The sequence below is a fragment of the Neomonachus schauinslandi genome, chromosome 10 (assembly GCF_002201575.2).
Source record: "Neomonachus schauinslandi chromosome 10, ASM220157v2, whole genome shotgun sequence".
In the NCBI taxonomy this organism is placed as follows: domain Eukaryota; kingdom Metazoa; phylum Chordata; class Mammalia; order Carnivora; family Phocidae; genus Neomonachus; species Neomonachus schauinslandi.
In genome coordinates this window covers 6,752,584-6,769,456 of record NC_058412.1, presented here as the reverse complement: position 1 = coordinate 6,769,456, position 16,873 = coordinate 6,752,584, and the positions used below count along the sequence as shown (strand labels likewise).

Here is a 16,873-nt window from a genome sequence, read left to right as displayed (position 1 = left end):
GCGGGGCTCGGCGGGCGGGGCCGGGGGCACCGGAGAAGCTGGCGCTGGAATTAGAACTGGAGTGGCTGCCCCGGCGTCTGTTCCCGGGGCGGTGGGTGTCTGACCCCGATCACGGGCGGCCCCGGCGGCGGGCCACCGGCTGTGAGGTGAGAGCTGGGCCCTCGCCGGACCCGGGCTGAGCCTGGCAGGGAACGCGGGCCCCGAAGGCGGCGCCGGCGGAGAGGCCCGCTGTGGGGCGGATGGGTGGGGCCGCTGGGGCCGCGGTCTCCCCGGGGACCCGCCTTCCCGGGGTCCGGGACCCAGGCCCCGAGGCGGCTAGGGGCGGGCGGCGGGAGCTGAGGAGCGGGCCCGGGCCTGCAGGAGGATGCAGTGCCCCCGGTGCCCGGTTCCTGTTTGCGGTGGGACTGCAGCTCCTGTGACGACAGGTGTCGTGTGTGGATCGGTCCCGTCGGATTCGGAGGCGGGAGTGGGAGCTTCCGCGGGGCTGTTTCCTGAGTCAAGCTCTGCTCTGTGGGGCGTGAGGAGCACTGCCTTTTTGTGCCGGCTCCTACTGGTTTCTGCACCGCTCCACCACCCGCCCCCCCCATCCCTCACTGAGAAAGGCCCGGGTGGAGTGTGTCTTGTTTGCTGTCACCCTGTGCACCTGCACGTGGCAGGCACAACAGAACGGTGCGGAATGCATGGGAAGCAGGGTGGGGTCGAGAAGGAGCTTTGGCGTCGGTCTGTCTAGGTTCCGAACTTGGCCCCACCCATGATTAGCCTGGCGACCTTGGCCGAGTCCCTTGGCGTTTAGGCTTCTTCATTTGAAAGGGGCTGTGCCCCCGCAGCCTTGCTGGTCCTTAGCGGTGTATGTAGCACCTAGCCCTGGGCAGCACCTGGTAGGTGTTCAGGACACGAGGTTATTTGGGTGTCATCTTCCCAGCAGGTTCTTCAGTTCATTAAGCATGTCCTCTGCCAGTCTGTGCCAAGCACTGGGTACACGGATGAATTATCTCACCCCCATCTTTGAGGAGCTCACAGTGAGATAGTTCTAAGTAAGACAGTTCTAAGTAGGCAACAGCAGGCTAAGGCTGGGATTAGGGTGCATGCTCAAGCTGTGGAGTACCAGTCCTTTAGCCCAACCTGGAGGTCCAACGGAAGCTTTCTGTTTTAGTAAAGAAGCAGCCTGAACTGGGTCTTGAAAGGTGAGTAAAGTTAGCTGAATGAATAAAAGGTGGAAGGGCATTGCAGGCAGACAGAATTATAGGAGCAAAGCATAGAAACAGCAGAGTGCATGCGGAGAACCTGAAGAAGCTTTGCATTCCTTAGAGAATAAGGTATGAAGCTGGTTGTGGAAGATGAGACTGGAGAGGTAGATAGGAGCCCTGCCATGCAGGACCTTGCATGTCCTGGCAGAGAGCTTTGACTTCAGTCTCTAACTTTGGTGAGCCCGTGAAAGATTTTAATCACGTTAATGGCATCAGATTTGAGTTTTAAAGAAATCATTTTAGCTGGAGCTTGGTGGTAGATTTAAAGCGGCAGGGAGTCCCGTTGGGACATGAATTCCTTAAATGGCCTGCCAAACTGTGTATCTGTGCATTGTTTTGGGTTGAGGATCCATCCACACTGATGGATCAGCTGATGAAAAAGTATTTATATACAGCAACGGTCTAGTGATGGCATGGGCCTGTTAGAGGTGTGGATGAGCAAACTGTTCAGGGGGTAGATTCAGTGGATCTTAGTATTTTATTCGATGTAGGGCCTGGAGGACTTTGTGCAGTTGGTGATTTCCTGGTTTCTACCAGAAATAACAGAATTTACTGAAAGGGAGAGGAGAGAGGTGGAGCAGATATGGAAGGGAAGACAAAGGGTTTCCTTCAGGCATTTTTGCATTTGACAAGTTTGGAACATCCAAGTGACAATCAGTATTTCTGGTCTCATTTTCATGCATGAATAATTTAGAGACAAGAATGATTTGCTTAAGAACATGCATCAAAATAGCAGCAGATCTCAAAGACTTTAATAAAATGCCTTTCCCTCCCTTAGCTCCTAGATTGGTGACGGAAAGTCTTTAGGAGTTGGAAAGGCATGATAATACCAATGGGGTGATTTTCAAAGCATTCTAGTATTCCAGGGATTTGAAGGGATGCTTCAGGATTTCACTAGCAATAGAATCAAATTTTATTTTAAAATCATATTTAAAATTGTTACCTATATTGAAACGTGTGTGTGTGTGTATATATACACTCCCTTTCAGTAAATTCTCGCTCTCTCTCTATATATATATATTTAAAATATAATGTCCTTAAATATGCTACACACCAATATTTTGACTAATCAGAGATCGCTAACATGGCACTTTATGCTGCTTAGGTTAACCCAGTTTGTGTAGACCTGGGAATAAGGCTCTCTTGCCATCTCGTCCTGACTGAAAAGCATCGCTTGAATGCTAGGTGATCAATGGCAGCAAACGATCCCCAGTATAGCCTGATAATTCATCTCCCTCTTTTTACTTGTATCCTCTGCAGCTAGTCCTCTACCTGTAGCCCATCATCTTTCCAAAACAGAAGTCTCATCCTATCACTTGACTGCTTTTTAATAGCCCCTCAAGTCTTTCTGTTAAACCCAAAATAAACCCCAGACTTTTGTTGTGGTTTGCAACAGAATAAGGTATGAAGCTGGTTGTGGAAGATGAGACTGGAGAGGTAGATAGGAGCCCTGCCATGCAGGACCTTGCATGTCCTGGCAGAGAGCTTTGACTTCAGTCTCTAACTTTGGTGAGCCTGTGAAAGATTTTAAGCACGTTAATGGCATCAGATTTGAGTTTTACCTTATTCTCTAAGGAGTAATACCTTATTCTCTAAGGAATGCAAAGATCCTGTGGATCTTTCCCTCCTGTGGATCTATCCCTCTCCCTCCTTCCTGCTTGGGTGAAAGCCACATTGGCCTCTCGCTATTCCTTACAGCTGGGGTGTGCCCTCAGGACCTTTGCACTTGCCCAACTCTCTGCCAGAATGCTCTTCCTCTGCACTTACATGGCCGCCGTCCCTTCCTTCTTCAGGTCTCCTTACTGTTCATTTCCTCAGAGCATCTTTTTCTGTCTAAAATGCTCACCCTTCCTTCCATCAGTTGTAAATCCTGAACTTGCTTTTGTTTCCCTCATTATCAGTTGTTTCTAACAATGTATTTGGTTTTCTTGTCGGTCTGTCTCATCCCTCTGAGAATGGGCTCCTTGAGGTCAGGTCAGGGGCATTATCTGTCTCATTCACTGATATATCCCCAGCACCTAAAAGGTGCTCACTGGTTACTCAGGAATGAGTGAACAAATCAGATTTTCTTGCTACTTCACAAATCAAGCAAAAACATAGAAATAAGTTGTATGATGGGGCTAATGAAAAAGCTTGGGCTTGAGGGTCAGTCTTGGGCAAGTGGCCTAAGGTCAGACGCTGGTGAGTGGACTGAGAATGGGGTCTCCAAATAGAGTGGGAGAAACTTCTCATAGGACATTCAGTGACCTCCCCTTGATTGACTCATTCTTTTTCCTTCATCAGGTACCTCATTTTTCTGAAAAGAATTGACCATGTCAGAATGAGAGGAAGCTCTCTGTGCACACTGTCGTCTATGGGACCTTTGAAGACAATACAGTAGTATTCCTTTTACCGTAAGCAGATTCCCTTGTTCCCTCTGTAGGATCCAATCTTTGGTAAAAATTTGTTGTTATCTTACTCATGAAGCCTCCTGAAAGATGGGTCACAGTTCCCTCATCTATAAAATGCAGATTATAACCTACCTTCTGTAAGCCCTCTGAGGCTGGGGGCCTGGACCCCCCAGCATAATATGCAGCACAGACGAGGGATACCTTTAAAAAACATCCGGGGCAATTGAATGTGTCACCAGGTTGTTGTGAGGATAAAAGTGACACGATGTCTTTGGAAGTATTTGAACTATAAACTGTTATGCAGGTTAGTTAATAATTTTTCAAGTATAATAGTAGATGTGCTCCTATGAAATGGGCAAGGATAAATTTTGTTTCCCAGGCATTAATTATTACTTTAAAAAAGATGCATGGAAGACTGACTGTGGAAAACTTCAGGTCACCTCCTTCCCTGGCCTTACAGAGCGAGGAGGGGAGGGCTGGCGCCTGGGAATGTTTTTGTGTCCACTTTTACTTAAAGGTAGCTCAAGACATTGAGAAAAATGCCCATTTCTGAGAGGTAGTTATGTCTTCTGTTCTAAGCCCTACCATTTACAGAATGTCAGCCCAAGATAGCAACGGAATCTCAGGATCTTGGTTGGTAAACTAGTATGTCACCTATTTTACTACTGTCTTGAATTGATTAAAGAGAAGTGAGGCACTTGAGTATTTTGAGAAGTAGATGATGTGTGTCTGTTACTTCTCAGAACAATGCTTTTCACACCCCCAGGTATGATGGAAGGTTTCTGTCCTTTTGGTTCATTAGGTTATTTTTTTCAAATTTAAAAGGAAAGAAAGAATGAAGCAATAGTATCCAAATTTGGTGGCCAAAGGAAAAGATTTCGGTTTCCAGTAGGAGGACTGCACCGCGGACAGGGAAGGAATTGATGATTTTTATTCCTGTTGTGCATAAAGTGATTTCAAGGTGGTTTTCTTGCTCTAACTAACCACCAGTTGTTCTCCTAGGGGAGCTCCTTTGGATCAAGCTATGGTGAAAAATGTTCCGGAAAGGCAAAAAGCGACACAGTAGCAGCAGTTCCCAAAGTAGTGAAATCAGTACGAAGAGCAAGGTAGGGGGGCTGGGAATAGGCCCAGAATGGCAAAGCAGTGAGCATTTTGTTTCTCCTGATCCCGCACAGAGCCTCCTAGCCACAGCGCAGCTGCTGGTAGTCCTCAAACTAGGTGTGTTTTGACATTTATTTTTGGCACTAGAGACCCATCCTGTGCTTGATTTAATTTTCTGTTGTTCTGGAGAGTTCCTGCGATGATTCAGTTCACGAACCTGGATGGCACAGGACGTGTGAATGGTCTCACCGAAACACTGATTTTTAACTGTTGCACACGATCGAAATTGCAGGCCCATCCAGGGGCCGGAGCTCTTGCATTCCAGGGTGTGGGGTGTGTGTGCATAACTAGAAGTCTGCTTACTTAATAGCGAGTGAGTTGGATCGTGAGGCAAATGCCATGCTTAGGACTCTAGAGAAGCCGGGTATATGACTGCGAAGGGACCGTCGAGGCCTGAGTCCTCATCCCTGGACCTAGGCCGTGGTTCTCACAGTCTCCACCCCGTGAGCTCTCTCTTTTCAAAGACGAGCGTGCGCAGTGCCAGGACGCTGTGAGGCAGGGGACAAGCCCATGGCACAGCGCAGAGGGGGTGCCCTCCCCCGGGGGGCTGGGCCACGCTGGCCCGTGGGCACCACCCCGAGCGACGGTGGCCACACCCCAGTGAATGAAGACACACACGACTGCCCCTCGGGATTTTCACCGAGCTGAGATGCTCCTAGCCAGAAGCACGGAAGTTGGACGTTTTAGGAATCCTGCCTTAGAGTGGCAAGACTGAGTTTTCTTGAAGGTTTTTGAACTGAAGCTAGTCAAGAACCTCCCTGCTGTTAGCTTTGCAGCCCTGGTGTGAGGACCTCAGCCTGGGAAACTGGTCAGGCCTGCTTCTTGTTTTCTAGACCAGAGAAAGGAGAAAGGGAGACTTGATGGCTCGCTGCTGGCGGAGTAGATTTTCAGATTCCTAAGGGAACTTGCTGATGGCTTGAGATGTTAGCTCCAAGCCGTGGGTTCTCTGATGTGGCCAGCGGGGCTGGAGAGGGCAGAAGGGGGCCACCTGCGAGTGAGGGCCTTACCCCGAAGATGGTGGTGACCCACGTGTGGTCTCTAAGCCAAGTTTTGACTGTTAGGTGTGTGTTTTAGGTTGATGTAAGCTCTCCTTGTTGTCTGTTCTGGACATGGGAAAAGCAGACCAGTTTCTCCCTTCCTGTTCTCCTCGTGCAGAGAGGTTCAGTGGGGACTGGTGCTTTCCAGCGTGGGGGAGTAGTTTGGAGCACAAAAGCTCACTCTGTTACTCACTTCGGGGGTTGTGCTCATCCCAGAAGTCAGTCTCAGTTTATAACAGCATCTTAATTCCAATTCCCTCCCCCTCACCCGTTGAGTATGTACAGTATTTCCGGTGTTCAGTCCCACATGTAACATTATGGGGAACGTCTCTGTGCATATAGCTCTCTTCTCATTTTACATTTTACTCCAAGAAGAGCGATTACCGAAAAAGGGAAAAAACATATTTACCAGACCTGATACATTTTTGCATCCACCTTGATTCACTTCTTGAACATTGAAAAAATTTGAGTATATTGCTCTTTTAAAATTTTTTTTTTTTTTAAGATTTTATTTATTTATTTGAGAGAGAGAGAGTGAGAGAGAGAAAGAGCACAAGAGGGGGGAGCGGGAGAGGGAGAAGCAGACTCCCCACCGAGCAGGGAGCCCGATGCGGGCCTCGATCCCGGGACTCCAGGATCATGACCTGAGCCGAAGGCAGTCGCTTAACCAACTGAGCCACCCAGGCGCCCTATTGCTCTTTTAAAATTTAATTTTGATTTGAGGTGCAAAGAAGGGACTCATTTTTTGAATCAAAAGTTTTCACAGAATGTTATTTCTAAAGAAACGAAGCATATTCAGAGCACAATTCTATAGAATCTACGCTAACGTGTATGATTCGTGTTTTGCTTAACCATTTTGTTGGTTTTCCTTTGCAATTCACACTGATAATTGCACTCTGGTCTGCCAGCCGGCCCGTGCATGACCGAGCAGGCCAGGTACTAGTCGGACTAATGGCAGAGCATGGGGATGGGGAGGAGGAGACCTTGATCGGAGGGCTGGGCTAGTTCCTTGATGTAACCTTGGGTAAATCACTTCACCCCGCTGGCTGTCTTTGCTCATTTGATTATAGAATCATACTCCCTGCCTGCTTTCCACACAGGGTTCTTTTTGGGTTCCTTGGAGATCATGTGAAAACAAAGTGTAGGTTTTCACACACAGCCTGAGTACCAGGTGTCTGACAAGGAGGCAGAGGTAGTAGTTTTGGTTCATACTGGGAATGTCCACACCACGGTTATCTGATGTTGTGTTCTGGGAAGGGCAGGCGGGACTACCTTGTTTTTTGAAGTTTGCTGTAGAATTCGTCTTTAGAAAAATCTGTCATAGTCGATCTGCTTGAGTAATTGAGCTGCTTTTGTCTATGTTGATTCAGCTGTAATAAGTAAATAATTTGAATGTTTGGTAGAGAATTTGAGAGAAGACAGTGTGTCTAATTCTGTTTACCTTTTTGTTTGTTTGTTGTCTCTCAGTCTGTCGATTCTAGCCTTGGGGGGCTGTCACGATCCAGCACTGTGGCCAGCCTCGATACAGATTCGACCAAAAGCTCAGGTACGGAGAAGGCTTGGACCGTTTAGTACGGCTCTTAACCGGTGTTCATGTAGTTTCACCAGAGCAGCACAATACGTTCCTTTTTTTTTTTTTTTAAGATTTTATTTATTTATTCGACAGAGAGAGAGAGACAGCGAGAGAGGGAACACAGCAGGGGGAGTGGGAGAGGGAGAAGCAGGCTTCCCGCAGAGCAGGGAGCCCGATCTGGGGCTCGATCCCAGGACCCTGGGACCATGACCTGAGCCGAAGGCAGATCCCTTCAGGATCATAGACAGTCTGTAAAAAGTGGGGACTACGGAGGGGTGGGATGAAGAACCATATCATGTACAAGAGAAGATAGTAGCGCAAAGTCTATTATTTTTGCTTCCAGATGCCTTAAAAATATTAAAAATGTGGGCGTCTTTTTTTTACATAAGCATAACCTAGAAGTACCCACATAGTATCACCTTTACATGGCAGATCACGTAATGCACTGTGGCCATGTTGGCCCCGGCTAGATTTTACAGCACACGGTTCTTCAGCCTGTTGCCACATGTCGTGTAACCTAACATCTGTCCATGTGAAGAGACTTCCTGTCTGGCATTATTCCATCTGCAGGGAAAAAAACATTTGTTTTTTTTGACTGGGCGAGGTAGACCAGATTTGCTGAATCAGGAAAACAACAGTGAACATGGTAAAGAGGGAGAAGAAACCAAAAAAAGCTTAAATATCTTAATGTATCGGGAAGGTACTCAATCGTTATCTAGCCAGCATTTTATTTTTCTCCTGTTTTAATTTATTCTTATTAAGACTTTTATACATTTAGGATAGAGTCACAGAGGAAGAGGCTAAATTCCAAGTTCTTTCCTATTACTTCAAGTAATCTTGCACTAAAATTTTTTTAATTTTCATTAAAGGTTAAGTTCTGATGACACAGTCTTTTTTATTTGTGAAGGGATTGAGGACACGCTGTAATGCAGATATTTCTTTTGAAGTCTTACTGTTAAAATTTTTCTTTCACCTTTAGGACAAAGCAACAACAATTCAGATACCTGTGCAGAATTTCGAATAAAATATGTTGGTGCCATTGAGAAACTGAAATTCTCTGAAGGAAAAAGTCTCGAAGGGCCCCTAGACCTGATAAATTATATAGATGTTGCCCAGGTAAAAAACAATTTTTAAAAGAATTTTAGAACATTCTAGAAAATAAATTCATGGCTTTGGAGAAAGATGTTCTGCTTTTATCATTGTTAAAATATTTATCGAGCACTGTGATCACAGGTGGTACAAGGTGCCTAGAGGCAGAGTCCCATGGGAACAGGGAGTTCTTTCCTTCAAAAACAGCACTTTCTACTTCTTTGGGAGCTGACTTCCTCGTTTAAGTGAGGAGCTGAGTGCGGTGATGGGTTATATACACCATAGGTCTGTCTTTTAAAACAGACTGGCAGGCCTTAGCAAGTCTCCACTGAACTAGTCGCAACTCCTTCAATAATCAGCCTCCTAGTGGTATTGACCTATCCATGCGCTCACACCCGGTTAGCAACAAGAACTGAAGTGAGGTGGGCTTCAAAAACATACCCCAGTCAGGATGATTAAAAAAAAGAAATGATCATGAAGGAAAATTAAGAATGTAAGCGAAGACAAAGCCAAGGTGTAAGGTCAGTGCATCGAATTCTGTAAGATCTGTACTCTTGCTAGTGTGGGAGTGGATGAGCCAAAGACAGTAAGTTGCTTCCTGAATTTCTAGGAAATGGCATCGCAGGTCTTTGTATTATAACAAAGGGTTATTTCCACAATGGAAGGATTCCCTCATCAGTTCTTAGAGCGCTGGTTACTCTTAAGGCTGTTTGGTCTGGCGAATCGTGGAGAATGGGATCACTAAATAGGATGCTTCGTGCCCTCATAAAGCACAGGAGTTCTGTCTGCGGGGCATCAGCCAGTAGGATGTGCGTTTCACAGAGACCTCTGGGTAGTCTGGACTTAATATCCCAGTGTTTGGCTTAGCATCTGTCATTCCAACGAGTGCAAGCAACACCTCACCGAAGTATGACACTGAGAAGATTGCTAAGGTTTCCCCCCCGAGAAGTACACTAGGATCATTTTCATTCTGTTAACGACTGCTGAGTTTCTCAGAGCACCGTAGTCTTCGGGCTTGTCAAAATTCCATTATTGACAATAGCGTTAGTGTTCTCTCATCTTTTGATTCTTGGAATGCTTGAACCCTACTGTGAGAAATCACTGGAAGAGGTTACCGTAGCCATGTGAGGACCCAAGAATCAAGGCGTGCAGACACAGCTTCTTTACCAGAAGTTCTTTAATGTAGGCAAATGGTTCCATACAGACGTTCACAGGACTCTCTGTTTTATTGTGGCATTAGACAAGTTAGGCAGTATTCTGACTTAGGGGAATAAAACAGGATAATCTGCTAGGGAAGCCATCAGCTATCATCTGCTGTTTTATTTCCAAGTAACCGCACATCAAGCTCACAGCCCCGGGATGTGGGGGCACCCAGACGTACCTACCATGTGGGTAGGATGTAAAATGGCTTTGAAGAGGAGTTCCTGCAGCTCTGTTTCCTGATGGTTTCCTGTGCTGACATCGGCATAAGCTTTGAGTATTTTAAAATCTAAATACCTTTATTTTTCTAATGTAAATATTTAAGCCTCACTGGGATCTGTGAGCGGGATCTCTGTTTGCCATTAGGGATGACATCAAGACAAATGGATATGAATTTTGCTCAGGTCTGTGGACATGAAACCAAACCAAACCGAACCCTGGCGACAGTTTTCCTTCTGCCTCTTTGAGGAACAATTTTTGCTGGGCTGTTGCATACCCCGCGTTCTCGAAAGGGTTTGGATTTGTGATGGCCAGATATTAAACTTGACTAATCAGATTTAAGGACTGTAACGTACTTTTTAACGTAGCTCATGTGATTTATTTTTACTTTAAAGCAAGATGGGAAGTTGCCTTTCGTTCCTCTGGAGGAAGAATTCATTATGGGAGTTTCCAAGTATGGTATAAAAGTATCAACATCAGATCAGTATGTAAGTAGAATTTATTAGGGAAAAAGTGGGTTTTGGGTACTTGGCAGTCAGGCTGCTAAGGGCCTACTTGTTCTCTCTGCTCGTTTGCAGAACTGTTGCTTGGTAAACATTCCTGGCAGCTGGTCCTAAAAAATGACCGATTTCTTAGGGTGAATGAAGAGAGGCCTCCTTTTGCTTCTCCTGGATGGTGGGGCCCCGGCCAACACCCCCCACTGCTGGCCCCTAATGAGGTTTCAGCTTAGGACCCTGCGCCAGCTCAGCAGTTGTCAGCACGGACGCTGGGCACAGGGAACAGGACCGTGAACTCAGGTCTTACTCCTGTTTTTCTGGAATTTTTAGTAGGAAGGGATAACCCTGAAGGCAAGTGGCCCCATAACTGAGCATTCTGGAATGTTCCTTAGGGGGCAAAAAAACCTCTACAACTGTTTTCTGCCAGATGCATAGATGTGCTCTGTTTGAAGCCTCACAGTAAATTCTGCAGAGAAAGGTCAATATGTCAAGAGTCCCGATCTTTCTTTTTCCTGACTTCTGCAGGATGTCTTACACCGGCACGCTCTGTATTTAATCATCCGCATGGTGTGTTACGACGACGGTCTGGGGGCCGGAAAGAGCTTACTGGCCCTGAAGACCACCGACGCAAGCAACGAGGAGTACAGCCTCTGGGTCTATCAGTGCAACAGCCTGGTGAGGTTTCACGTTGCCTTGCTTCGTCTCATTCACCGGGCAAGGTGGTAAAGCCAGAGGAGACTCGGCCAGTCTTCTGGGAGGCCGAGGAGATGCCCCCCACAGGGCATCTGACGCCCGGCAGAGTGCGGGTGACCGTCAGGCCGGCGGTCAGCCAGCTGCCGGGACCTGCCGCGGGCGGTCAGTTGGGCCGGGACGAGCACTCACCCGTGCGGGCATCTCAAGGGCAGGGCAGACGCAGAGCCGGGGCGGAAGCCCGTCCTGTTCTGTAGCCGTCACCCCACCGCCGCACCCCACCCCAAAGGCCCAGTTCCTACATGTTGTCTGCAGGTGCTTCTCCCAGAGGGGACGCAGGAGGCGGCCCGGGGGACGTGGTGTCCGGGCTTCCCAAAGCTGTTGGTGGGCAGGTGTGGGGGGGTGTTAAGAGGGTCACATTTATACCTTTGCTGGCCACACTAATTCAGGAAGAGGTCGGTGAAGTCTCTTACTCTATGTTTTTCACTTAACTGTAGGAACAGGCACAAGCCATCTGCAAAGTTTTATCCACCGCTTTTGACTCTGTATTAACATCTGAGAAAGCTTGAATTCTGCAGTCTAGTGGAAGCTGACTTCGTGTGGAAGGGCGATGGTTTTCAATCTGCAGTGTTGAATTACTCTGGAAATAGAAAGTGATGCCCTGCTTGAGATTTTCTGGAGAAATGCAGTGTATAAAATAGTGATCATTTGCTTTTTTATTAAAATGTGTCTTATTACAGTGAGTTAAGTCTCAATGAGGTTGTTGGCTTTCTGGGACTAAAAAAGAAACCTCATCTGTCACTTTTATTTATTTTTTTAGATTTGAGAGAGAGAGAGAGCAGGAGTGGGGGGTGGGGGAGGGAGAGGGAGAAGCAGGCTCCCTGCTGAGCAGGGAGCCCGACGTGGGGCTCGATCCCAGGACCCCGGGATCATGACCTGAGCCGAGGCAGACACGTAACCGACAGAGCCACCCAGGCGCCCCCCGCCCCGTCAGTCACTTTTAAACACAAATGAGCGTTAACACCTAAGTGTGACAGACGTGCGCGCAGTGAGTAGGTGAGCGCAGAGGGCTTTCTGAGGAGGACGAATGCTGTCTGTTGCGCAGCACGTGGGCCCACTGGCTGGCAGCTCTGGTCACACTGGTCTGGAACAGCAACACTGCCATCTCAGCTCACAAAAAGTAAAACTTTAGAAGTGTATGTCAGGATGGCATGCTAGTAAACCAAAGTGTTTACCTCGGAGTTCAGAGAAGAAAGATCACCGCGCGTGTTAAATAATAGTGTCGAAAGAATCTCACGCAGAGTGGGCTAGTGGGTTTTTCTAAAGGACCATTTTAATATGCAGTGCTTAAAGGATTAAAAACATTACAAATAACACTATGTCCATTTAAAAGTATTTTATTTTTTTCCAGTCAAATGACTAGTTAACAGGAAGAGTCAACTTACTGAACATGCTCTAATTATAAATCACTGCATCAAGGACAACGAAAATAAGAATCGATTTAGGTTATACAATATACACAGTTGCGCTGCAACTAGATCGAAGTAATCAAGTGAACGAATCGAGTATCATACATCTCAAACAGCATTCCGAGCTGCATATTTATGCTCTCCACCCCGTAGCAGATCACACAGGACCTAGGAGTCTGTGCACATGTTGGAGTCCTCATCTCTAGAAGTCAGATCTGATAGAAAATGGCATGCAAAATGCCGGGATCCTGCAGCTAAGTTCATGAAACGTAAACTTTAAATATAAATAGTTATCTACAATGTTTTCCTTCCTCTCAGTTGTTTTTTAATTTGCAAAGAGCAAATAACTAGGAAAGGATGTTAGTGGGGAAGTTAATATAATTTCTCCTCTGGCAAAAGTAATATTAATTACTGCACAACAGCACCACCAAATTGTCAGCTGGAAAAAATATTTCCAAGATATTTATGTACCAGTGAACCTGACAGATTAGTTTGGGACTGGTGTTTAAATGTTGGTGAGACTCAACTTTAATTCCTTAGATATCTGGCACCAAGTAGTCAAAAGGCTGATTATAAAACACAGATGCAAGAGGACTTTGTTAAAATATACATAAGAAGTGCATCGTGCAAAGTATATCTGTTTACTTTCTTAAATCTGTGAGGGAATTAACTAAATGAAGGGTTCAAACAACAGAAATTAACAATTAGTGAAAATAGATGTAGTGCTTTAAAAAAAAAAAAAATCTGACACATTTTTACCCGGAACTTTGAAAGGCTTTAAAAAGCAATTGCCGTACAACATCATAAAACATACCAGTTTGTTCTGTTTTCCTTTATAATAGCAACAAAAAGTACAATGCAATAAAAAAAAAAAAAAAAAAAAAAAAGGCTCTGCACTTAGAAGAGTCTTGCCTAGTAAAGATGGGCTGCTCCAATCAAATGTACCAGCGCCACCATGGATGAAAGGATCGCTGCCTCGCTTTCCAAGCCCAGACCTACACTTACCCTTCACTTCCGGGAGAAATCCGACTGGGCATTATAGGCCTATTTATTCTCAAAGAGTGCCAAAATGTCCAATATTCCTATTACGAATCTTATGCTCACAATTACTAAATAGAGGTATGACAGTCAAGTACGTGAAACTAATGAATTCTGATTTTATCACACACAACCTAACCCCCCCACCCCCAGGACCTTCCGTTTAAGAATGACGTGATGGACTTTGGTCGTGAAATGGGGATGTCTGCTCGGGAGTATTTTATTACCTGGGACCTACAGATTTCTGATATGCTCTTGATTACAAACAAATGGACAGCTTCGAGTTCAAGACAGTGTAATACCGTTCCTGTTGGTATAGTATATAAGTACAAGACACTAAGTTGAGTAAACATTCCCAGGAGCTGGAGAGGGAAGGCAGTGGTACACTCAGTGGGAAACAGCAGTGTTAACAGTGGGGTCTGCACCACAGTGCTCTAGCTGCGTGACCGAGGAGGGTCGAGAAGGCGAATCCGAAACACCTGTAAAGAACTGTTTTTGCAATCCATCATCCTTAGTTTTTAACCAAATTCAGGAAATGCAGGTTTATAGAACGTGGAACTGAATTAGCTATTACCATATGCCGTAATAAACCATGGGTAGTTTTGCTAGGTAGGATTGTTCACAACAGGCTACACGCACATGCAGAATACAATGAGAGTTGCAACCTCACAAATTAGGGCTGGAAAAGTACAATGCTAAAGTGTAAATTTCCAAGTTGCTTTAACTAAACCTTGGGTGGATTCCAAAGGAAATCTTTAAATGTATCTTAAAACAAAAAAAAAGTCTTTAAAGGTGAACTTATAGCATTTTATCTAGAAAGTCCAGGGCTGGGCTACTTCTAAAGCAAGTTTACCAACTTCCTAAAAACCTGCACTAAAGGGTCACCGACTCTAGAAGCAGGCCAAGGAAAGGCTGGAAGAATTTCTAATACTCAAATACTTTTAGGTTCAGCTAATTCTGTAGATTGACGACCTTGATCACGTCGAGTTAAAATAACTTTTCAGTTCACCTTCTAGGAAATTCCGTCTTTTCCCTAATAAAAGTATGGCAGTATTTCATGAAAACCACAAATTATAAAAACAATTCATTTATACATACAAGTTGCCTTTGAGTTTGTAAAACAGAAGAGCGGAGTTAGAGAAAGTGGGCTACCGGACAATATATTTCATGAAACTGGTCATCTGGCAAGAGTTTTGGTACCAATAACAAACAGGAACATAACAACTATTAAAAGGAATGTCTTTGTTCAGTAGCAATTCAGTCAGCAATAAAGTGCACAAATGATACGGGAAATGCTCCTTTGCGACTGGGATCTCCGTCAATGTGGCCAATCTGAAATGAATAAAAGTTTAGGTGGTTATAAAAATTCTGAATGTTAGAAACTTCGAAGGACAATGCTATAGCATTTGGAAAAAAGAAATTTGTTCAGAACAATTTCTTCTGAGAAAGAATGACCTGGGTAAGACATCTGAACTGTTTTCCTTTTCTTTCACTCGTGTTTCAAATATAGCTGACCCTTGACCACCTGGAAGTTCGAAGTGCCACCCCCACCCCCTGCAATTGAAAATCTGCGTCAAGCTCCTCACTCCCCAAAATCTTAACTACTAATAGCCTACTGTTGACCAGAAGCCTTACAGATAACATGAGCAGTCGGCTAACACATATTCTGTATATCGTATTATACATACTGTGTTCTTACAGTAAGCTAGAGAGGAAAAAATGTGAAGAAAATCGCAAGGAAGAAAAAGTACATTTAAGTGCTATCCTGCGTTTACCAGAAAACACCCCACACCCACGTTGTTCAAGGGCCCACTGCGGTGGCCGCCCACTGTCAGGGAGCGCTCGGGCAGGCGGGCCAGGTGTCTGCCCGGAAGCGCACGCGCCGGGGTCCTGGCGTCCGGGGCGGTGGGGGTGGGGATGGCAGGACAGCTGTCCGACTCCTGCCCCCCACTTGCCTCTTTTTTCTTTAATGGAGAAACCGAGCGTCAGAAGTCTGTGAGTTGCAAAGTCACAGAAAGTGGCAAACGCCTGAGTGGGCTCTAAACGTAGTCAAGCCTTTACGAAAGGCTTGAAGGGATCCACTGATTTTCACTCTGGGTAAATTATATGAGTTATACACTGAGTATGATCTCAAAAACGTAAATTATGTAGGTAAGTAAAAGTCAAAAAGAAAATCTCGGTAATACACCTGGTAAGATGGGGGGCGCTGCTGAGTCTATGGGCAGCATTTCCTTCTGTACACCTTAGTATGTTCCAGATGGCTGAGCGCACGGCCAGGCTGGAGCCCCGCCTCACGCCGCGTTGTACACAAGCGTGAAAGCCAGACCTGCTTCAGCTCTTGGGGCACGGGGGGCAGCCGGGGAGGGAGTAAGCTCAGGTCCGCACACTGTGGGCGCACACCTGCCGGAACCAGAACCACAAGCAGCACCCCCTTTCCTGCCTGGCTGCTGGGTGTGGCTAGGCCGACGGAAGAGGGAGCTCTGGCTAACGGACACCCGATTCCCATGAGGGGAAAGAGGCAGGGCACTGAGTTCACCAGGCTCCCTCTGCCAGGGGCACCACCTGATGTGCCTTGCACTCGACAGAGCAGAGCGACACCCGAGCTCGACCTCCAGGACTGGGCCCTTGGTGTCTACTGTGTGCAAACACTACCAGCCTCCCACGCAAGGCCCGCTGTCCTCATTGTTAATACAGCCTCTTACTGGGGGCCTTCCATATCCTCTCTCCTGGTGCTGAGGTGACTTCCCTCTCACAGACGAGGGGACTAAAGCTTAGTGACATAACGTCACCAAGTCTGTTAAGTGCTCAGTCTGGATTCTTAGGGCCACCCGGCGAAACACCACGTTCACGCCATTCCAGCCCCCACCTGGATGTCACGGCTCGTTTCAGGACCAAGGCCGACAGCCAGGGACTCTGCGCCCTAGGTCAGCTTTCTGTATGCCTCCCTCCACCAAATCGGCGATGTGGGGGACGACAGTACCACCTCTAAACTCAAAGCCTCATTTCAGACCCTGAAGTGCACTCTGGAAACTGCAGCCCAAGTGGTCTGCACCCTAATGTGAGAGAACCCCCCACCCCGGGGGGATAAGTGAGGCCCACACAGAAGTGGGTGTCCCTGGCAGAGACGTCTGAGGGAACAGAACGGCCAGCAGTCCCGAGGATGCACAGGCAGAGGCCCTGACCCGGGAGCAGGCCTCGCAGGTCACATGGGCAAGGATTCAGCTCCACCCCTCCCAGGCACAGCCCGGGCCCAGGCTCCCGAC

General features: G+C 46.6%; 2 protein-coding genes across 6 annotated transcripts in view; one reads left to right on the top strand and one right to left on the bottom strand.

Annotated features, from left to right (window-relative positions):
- Positions 1-19: 19 nt before the first annotated feature.
- ITGB1BP1 (integrin subunit beta 1 binding protein 1) lies at positions 20-11,849 on the top strand. Of its 2 annotated transcripts, none has more exons than XM_021697367.1 (8): positions 20-146; positions 3,531-3,640; positions 4,640-4,743; positions 7,303-7,381; positions 8,388-8,524; positions 10,312-10,404; positions 10,939-11,088; positions 11,601-11,849. In XM_021697367.1, exons 3-8 carry the CDS (start codon positions 4,672-4,674, stop codon positions 11,670-11,672), a joined length of 603 nt encoding a protein of 200 aa, XP_021553042.1. In that variant the 5' UTR covers positions 20-146; positions 3,531-3,640; positions 4,640-4,671; the 3' UTR covers positions 11,673-11,849. The 2 variants fall into 2 exon arrangements, with proteins under 2 accessions (XP_021553042.1, XP_021553041.1); XM_021697366.1 differs by having other exon boundaries at positions 4,463-4,743.
- A 635-nt stretch (positions 11,850-12,484) lies between these two features.
- ASAP2 (ArfGAP with SH3 domain, ankyrin repeat and PH domain 2) overlaps positions 12,485-16,873 on the bottom strand; it is a 111,309-nt gene continuing 106,920 nt past the window's right edge. For all 4 annotated transcript variants that reach the window (XM_021697683.2, XM_044918623.1, XM_044918624.1 and 1 more), the window contains one exon: positions 12,485-14,942. In XM_021697683.2, coding sequence (XP_021553358.2) covers positions 14,868-14,942 — 75 coding nt within the window. In that variant the 3' untranslated portion in view covers positions 12,485-14,867. The remainder of the gene's footprint in view (positions 14,943-16,873) is intronic.